This window comes from Thalia democratica, chromosome 5, assembly GCF_965202585.1.
Source record: "Thalia democratica chromosome 5, ktThaDemo2.hap1.1, whole genome shotgun sequence".
Lineage (NCBI taxonomy): Eukaryota > Metazoa > Chordata > Thaliacea > Salpida > Salpidae > Thalia > Thalia democratica.
Genome location: NC_139169.1, coordinates 33,580,978 through 33,588,869, shown reverse-complemented (window position 1 = coordinate 33,588,869; position 7,892 = coordinate 33,580,978). Strand labels below are relative to the sequence as shown.

Below are 7,892 nucleotides of genomic sequence, written 5' to 3'. Positions count from 1 at the left end.
AAATGTTAATACAATTATGAAACACTTCATTCGGATCAACTCTTGATGTGAATTCAATGCATCTCTCATCGTTGTCTGAACAGTGAACTTTCCCTGAACTTCCCATGCAATAATCTAAAAAAAAACAATTAACAAAATATATTTGTAATGTGAGAAGTAATTAGTATCAAGTGAAAACAATACTTAAAAATAGAATAATCTCAAACTATTTCTTTGTTATTTTGAAGTTTATAACAGGAGCTTTAAACATTAGTTAATAATTTAAGAAATGTATACTTAACTATAGTTAACTTTTTTATTATTTTTATTATTATTATTATTATTATTATTATTATTATTATTATGCATAAAATTGCTTTGATGATGCAATAAGTATTTATTACTAGCTTGCAGCCACTTCTGTGTTATTGGGTCAAAGTTTTGTATCTGGATTGAAGTAGTGAAATCAGTTCACTTGTAGTTAGTTTGCTTTGAGTTTGTTACTTGTCTGGAGACAAATCCAATATTTAGATTAGATTGTTGGAATCAGTCCACTTATAGTTTATTAAATTTGAATTTGTTACCTGTTTAGACACAAATCCTATATTTGGTTTTGAGTGTTGGAATCGGTCCATTTACTGCTTTTTTGAATTTTGAAAAGTTGAACTTGAACTCAGCAATCAGCTTCCAGTTTAAAATAAAATAACATTTATAACTGTCTATTTGTACTTTTTTATTATTGGTTTATACTATGACATTGCTAGGTTTTTAAATTTGACTTTTTAGCTGATTTATACAATTTTGTTAGATCTGATAACTATTCGAACTACTTTTTGTATTCGACTAATTTGCCAATTTTGTAGATTTTTATTTGTTTGTATTTAATTTAAAACTAAATAAATTCATTATTTTACGTTGACTCTGTTTATCAAATTAAATTATCTTAATCTCAATTATATCTAACATGGACCCTAACTATAAACCCCCTTCTAGTTTAGATGTAGCAAAGCTACCCTCTGAAAAACCTTGCCAACTATTTAGCAAGGCCACTGTTATATCTATCCCGGGGCACACCCCCGTAAGTTACATTGATAATTTTTTGTTTAAATGAGGAGAAAACAAATTTACAGAGTTGTTTTTTAAGAAACTCGAAATTTAAACTACATATTTCTGCACAGTGAAGACTTAAACTGTAACTGCGGCCAATGTAGCTATTTATAAAAACACCCTGTGACTACCAAATACCTTTCGACCTACAATATACTTACCCTTTGTTTGCTTTTGAAAACAGTAGTAATCCTTTTTTTCTTTTACGAACTTACAAACACTGATTCCATCGTCGAAAAACTTGTCATTTTTAATTTTTTGGCACATTTTAGCTGATTAATTAAATTAAAGTTAGACAGCATTTAGTAAATGTTGATAAAAAACCTACGCAACAGTAACTTTTATTATATCAAGTAAACATGTTCATCTTTAAAAATATATTTGTATAGTTTATTAGTTAGAAGTAAAATATGAAACATTTTATCGTAGTAGTAAAAATTGAAATATTATTTGAAATAAGCTTTAACTATATATATTTTGATAGATAGGAATGTTTTTGAAACATTTAAGAATTTTTGATATATGGAATTTCTGCTTAGTTTAACTTAACTATTGAAGGAAAACAAAAAGCGTTACACTAAAAAAAAAAAAATCTTCACCAACTTTTAACTGTGAAATTAAATTATTTTATAAAGTTCTATAAAACGAAAGTTATTTTTTTATATATTTGTTGTTAATATTAATAAAAAAGATTAACACACTTCAAAAAACAATTTATACAACTGAAAATAAATATAAATAATAAGTATATAAATAAAAATTTAAACTGATATATATCTAAAAGCAGGTTAGTGATGTTTTATGAAAATAAATTTAATTTGATTTTTTTATTGAAACTTATACAAAACAGTGATTGAATTTTTATTATACTATTGAACTGCTTGTTTCGCAATAATGTTTTTTAGTTCAATTAACAGCTATTCATATTTAGTATATATATAACTAAAAAAAAACAATGTATATATGAATACATACTAAGTATTGTTATATTTTTTAAAGTTTTGAATCAAGACTAAAACCCGCCTGTCTACTCTAATTACTGTATATAAACCATCTATATTCAAGAATTAATGTAAAATAGTTTCATTGCAAAAAAAAAACATTGAAAAAAGTATAAGATTTATATAAAAATTTTGTGAAAAAATAGGTGTAATTAGAAGCAGAAAGAGACATTGAAAGGACAAAAAAGTGGGCGCTGGACAGCCTGCCTGTTTGATTTCGGTTGCCTGTCCTGCGTACAAAGTTTACGTAAAATAATAATAACTTAATTATAATAAGATAATGCTTAGTAGTTGGAAATTGTATACTTACTTAACTAATGTATAAAATCTCTACTTTTTTGTGAGTTGGTTGTAAACAATAAGCATTAATACATTGATAAATATTTTTTATGCATTTTAATTTATAGATGGAAGGTAAATATAAAAGTAGGTTTAAGTGTTTTAGTGCAACCATAGCTTAGAAAAAAGTAAATTTTAAACACATTATATATATTTTTTAATTTAGATAAAGGGCTAAACGAAGCTTTTAAACTATCTATCCAATAAATGTAGTAGACTAAACAAACGAAAAGACCATAATAGTTACAATATAATTAAACATATTCTTTATAAACAAAGAAGTTTTACAAGTTTTGAGATGGATTAAATAATTTTAGTCTTTGTGATAACTTTTTGTTGTTTTAATAGTCTATATGTATATAAAAATCTAGTTATACAATATAATGTACAGATATAAGAAAAAAAAATAGATTCCAATATTAAGGACCAAAAAATGTATTAAATAACTTTTCAAATGCATATTAAAACTTTAGTCATTTTAAATAAAATATACATCTACTTATATTTTGAAACAAGGTATATAATAATAATAAAATTCTAAATAAAATGGTGTAAAATAATTTGAAAATTCTTAACAATTTAAATTAAAAAAAGTATAACTTAGAAAAAAATGTGTTGAATCATCAAGTTTATTTTTTTTATAATGTAGAATCTTAATAAATTTAAACAAGTTGTTTAGTAACTAAATGTATTTTAAAAGTTAATTTTATAATTACTTTTTTTAATCAAGTACTGTCAATTTATTTTTTGCAACTTGAGTAATTAATAAAATCTAAATTTAACTATTCTTAAAAATAATCAAGTACTAAGTTACTAATATTTACTTAAAGTTACACAAGCTAATAACATAACTTAAAAAACAGTTTAACGATGAAAACAATATTTAGAAAATCAATGTTTACTTTGAGTACATTTTTCCTTTTTAGTATTTTTGCTAAATGACAGGCTGTTAAAAAAAAAAGATTTTAAAAGTGCTACAAATTGTTTTAATTAACAAAACAACATACTTGTAGATAATTAAGAAGTTGTTAAGCACAAACAGACACAATAACTTTAAAAGTTTTGTTCCTAAACCTTTTAAGCTTAAAGCAAAACTTGAAGGTACAAGCAAAAGCTTTAAAATGAATAATTTTTCATTTACTCTTTTTACTGTCTTTCTTAAAGCAAAAGTAAGCTGTTCCAAAAAAAGTTTCAAGGGTTTAATAAACCGAGCTCTTAAACTTCTTAATTGTTTCCTGTTCTCAATTGGCGTCTTTGTAATGTTGCCAAGTTATTTTTAGCTTGTTAAATTTGTATACAAGCTGTTAACTAATTAGTTTTTTTTCTTAAAGCAAAAGCAAGCTGCTTTAAACATAAGTTTTAAGAGTAGAAATTTCCAAGCTTTGAAAGTTCTTCATTGTCTTCTTATTCTCAATAGGCGTCTTTGAATTGATACAGAGTTATTTTTAACTTGTTGAAATTATATTTAAACATGAAATGACAAAGTTAAAACTACAGTTAGAACTAGTTACAATAAAAAATATATCTAATTTTGAAATATTTCCATGTGTTAAATTGATATTAGGCTTAGAAAATTTAAGTTATACCTATGTAGTCTATCTTTAATTTACAGATAATTGTATGTTTTCAATAAGAGTTAGTAAAAACCAAAAAACTGACATATAAACAACCTTGCCTAGTTAATTTTACTTTCAGCAAACTTGAAAAACTAATTTGATTTCGTCAGAAAAAGTAGTTTTTTTTTGTATAAAACAAAACATACAACAAAATAATAGAACTACTTTTAGTTAGTAAAGTAATATAAAGGTTGTCAAACTTTAGATTTTTGTTCATTATCATTTAGTTTGGATTTTTTTTATCTTATTCTTTATTTTTATATAATATTATTCTTCATCAAAAATATTTTTGTCTAAATGATGAAATATAAATACTATTTTTTAGTTTTAGAAGCAATTTAAATGATTTTTAAATTTCTCTTGTTACTCATTATCACGTTTGTTACGTCACAAGAAACCGGATTCAGGTACTCTGGTTCGCAGCGTTGCCAGGTAACTTGCGGTGATGACGTCATCGGTCGTCATGGCAACTACGTTCGGGGCAAGCAGGGTCCTAAGGGGGAGCCGGGAGTGGCTTGCGATCTGGGGATCGGTTTCAAAGATGAGTACGAGAAACTGAGGAGAAACGCGTCGTTGTTGCAGGAAAAAGTACAGTTTTTTGAGGAAAAAATCATAAAGAACACCAAAAACAGATGTAAGCACAAAAATGTGACTATACAAAAGTGATAAAGTTCTCAATTTTGCTTTTTAAAGTATTTTAAACAGTTAGTATTTACTGTAGTTTTGAAGTACTTATCGAATTTAATAAAAAAGTTAACTTTATTCTTTTAGCTTTATTTAATTTATGTATAATTTATTATTTGTTTTCAAATGAACTAAGCTCTGTTTAAAAAGCATTATATAAAATATTTACGTAATTTTAAAGATATTAACTGCTATGAGAAAAATTTAAATATTTTTTGTTTAAATATAGCAAGGTTTATTAAAATTTTAATAAGTTAACGTGCTTTAACTGAAAATTTTAAAGAGTTCTATAGTTTTGTTCCTACACAAAAATAAAAACTCATAGTTAAAAATTATTTGAAATTATTTTAATAATCGTACATTTAAAAATTTTTAAATAAGACCTGCATTAGTAAGATTTTTTTTTGCAAGTTGACTTTATTTATTTATGTACAGTGTTGCTGTGCGGCTCAGGGGTTCAAGACAAAAAACACATAAGCGATGATCAGTTACAAGCAGCTTCGTACTGGCGTAACAATGATGATAACAGATTTAAACCAATATACGGTAGATTGTATCAAATTTCAGAAGCAGGTGCTTGGATAGCTGCTTATAAAGCAGAATCACCTTCGTACAATGGTAAACGTTGTAAATTATAGTAATAGTTTTTAATTTAAAGTCTATTTGCTTTTTTTATTATCAAAAATAAAATACCTGAAAATCTATAAAATGCACTTAATAAATTTGTTTTAATTGCAAGTCTTCCTATACCGTTACAAATGCAACAACGAGAATCTTTCAAACAATTAAACTTTACCATATCAATCGGTTTTTCGTATATATTAAAACATTAAAGTTTGGTTTTTATATTGACAGTTTTACCTTAAAATGAAAACTAATAAACTTAAGCTTTAAAAAGTTTCTTTTAATCAAATAATGTTTTGTTTAAAAACTAAAAAACTAGCCTGCTAATAATATTTAAACTTTTTAGCAAATGATCGTTGGATCCAAGTGGACTACCTGAATGAAAAGACAATAACCGCTGTGGTGACGCAAGGCAGAAGTACGAAAAGTCAATACGTGACGTCATTCAACGTTCTTTACAAAACAGCAACTTCTGACCACTTCAAGTATGTGCTTGACGAAAGCAACAACCCCAAAGTGAGAATTTTGTTGTGTTTTGAAAGCTTTTTGCGAGCTAGTCTAAACTTAAGTCATTTCTCTAACATGTAAAAGTTTAAGTTATTAAATTAATGAAAGTTAGTTTTGTTTTGTTGTGGTGTTTCTACGCTGATTGCGAGCTAGTCTGATTTAAGTCGTGCCTTTATATCGTAGAGATTTATGTTATTAACTTTATATAAGTTTAAGTTTTTCTTAAAACTCTATAAGTAGTAGATGTTAAAAATAAACTGAGTTGCTTTTAAATGTTCTGTTTAAAAGTTTAAATTTCTTTTTAAGATATTATATATACTTTGTTAAGCTTTTGTAGTGTTAACTAAATTCAGTTGTAATTTGTAAAAAAATATAAAAAAATTAATATAATGTTTTATTTCAATTTCTAATTCAATGTATCCTATACTATTGTATATCTAATTGAACGTTATATAAAACTAAAATCCGTAAAACTAGTTTAATTTAAAGATTTTAACAATTTCCTACAGTTTATTACATCATTACTATTTTTTCATTAATAATTACTTTTTAGATATATCCTGGCAACAGTGATTCCAACACTCCTGTAATAAATGAGTTCAACCAAATAATTACTGCTCAGATTTTCAGAATAAATGCTCTTACATTTAAAACCCACATTACTCTCAGATTTGATTTTCTTGAGTGTTAATTTTCTTTCTAAGATCTTACAGTCTTTTATTTTCTGCTACATATACATCATTAATTTTAGATTTTCATCATTTGTAAATAATACGATTCTTCATCCTTATATGTTTGCGGTAAGCAAAACATCTTTTCTTTTGATCATTGAAAATTATAATGTTATCTTCATTGTACAAAAATGTACTAATAAAACAAGCAACTAAGTTTTTGAGTGGTTTATTTTTTTTAAATTGGTAATCTTTATTTATAATATTAGCTTCAAGTTTTGAACTAACTAAGTAATATTTTATCAACATTCGTTTCAAAACATTTATAAAATTTTAGTTGTGTTGACTTAGCAAAATAAGTTAATTGTCTAATAAAACTAAAAATTCTATTTTTTTGATAAATTCTTTTAATTTCAATAAATTATAATTATGTAAGTTTCTAGCTTATTTTAAAAACTTATTGGTTTAATAATAAGCATAAAAACCTAAGTACACAGATTAAAAACAAATCAAAAATCTTTTTGTACTGTTATATACATTTAATTATACAGATGCCTCTTTTATATAAAAAGTATTTAAAGTTTATATTCTTTTTTGGTTTTTTAAACTAATAAGATATTTTATAATTTGTTTTGTCCGATCCTTTTAGTTGTATGACTTTTTTTAGTACCAGTGGTGTAGCGTGGCATTTTGGTCAGGGGGTGTACAATATTTTTTTTTTTCTCGAAAAATCCCCTAACTTAAGACTTTTGTAATTAGCTACAAAAAAATATGTTTATATAGAATATAATTGAAATTAATTCATTAAGCAAAATAAATTTGAAGTTACTGTTTTAGAAATTACTTATATAATATAAAATTATACAATTAAAAATATATTATCATTAGAATAACTTATATTTGCACAAATGTAAATTTACTAAATAAAAATTGTTTTTTCTACCTACAGTAAACTTTTTTATCTTAATAAATGAATATATTCAGTAAAACGAAAGTGTCTGTTTTATTTACGAATAAAACATCAATAATTTTAAATAAACTATACAACAGTTGTAACAACACCTCATTGCACATTATATATTATACTAAATTTTATTTTAGTAAAAGAAATTAAAATTTTATAAATAGAATAGATTGCTTGCTTATTTAATGCTAGAAAATTAAATCTGTATTATAACAAAGATAAAGCAAGGTGAACTCAGCTTATTGTTTTTATTTTATTTTAAATGAAATACAAATTAAAAGTTGTCAAAAAAGAAACATTAAATGAAAAATAGTTTTTTGGCAAGTTTGAAACGTAAGACTTAATGACAGTAAAACTGAATACCTACTGACTGGTAAAACTAAACATGAAAAAAGCAAAA

At 24.6% G+C, this 7,892-nt stretch overlaps 1 protein-coding gene across 1 annotated transcript; it reads left to right on the top strand.

The window, feature by feature from the left end:
- Window positions 1-4,371: 4,371 nt before the first annotated feature.
- On the top strand, window positions 4,372-6,747 carry LOC145836165 (lactadherin-like). The gene is made up of 4 exons (XM_082943978.1): window positions 4,372-4,676; window positions 5,162-5,344; window positions 5,697-5,866; window positions 6,411-6,747. The coding sequence occupies exons 1-4, from the start codon at window positions 4,385-4,387 to the stop codon at window positions 6,546-6,548; spliced, it is 783 nt and encodes a 260-aa protein (XP_082800104.1). The 5' UTR covers window positions 4,372-4,384; the 3' UTR covers window positions 6,549-6,747.
- The last annotated feature ends 1,145 nt before the right edge of the window (window positions 6,748-7,892 follow it).

Excerpts from the sequence above, each read along its gene's own strand:
- LOC145836165 (XM_082943978.1), top strand. The coding sequence starts at position 4,385 with ATGATTTTTAAATTTCTCTTGTTACTCATTATCACGTTTGTTACGTCA. Across the intron at positions 5,345-5,696 it reads AGAATCACCTTCGTACAATG|CAAATGATCGTTGGATCCAA; the intron begins GTAAACGTTGTA and ends TAAACTTTTTAG. Across the intron at positions 5,867-6,410 it reads ACGAAAGCAACAACCCCAAA|ATATATCCTGGCAACAGTGA; the intron begins GTGAGAATTTTG and ends ATTACTTTTTAG.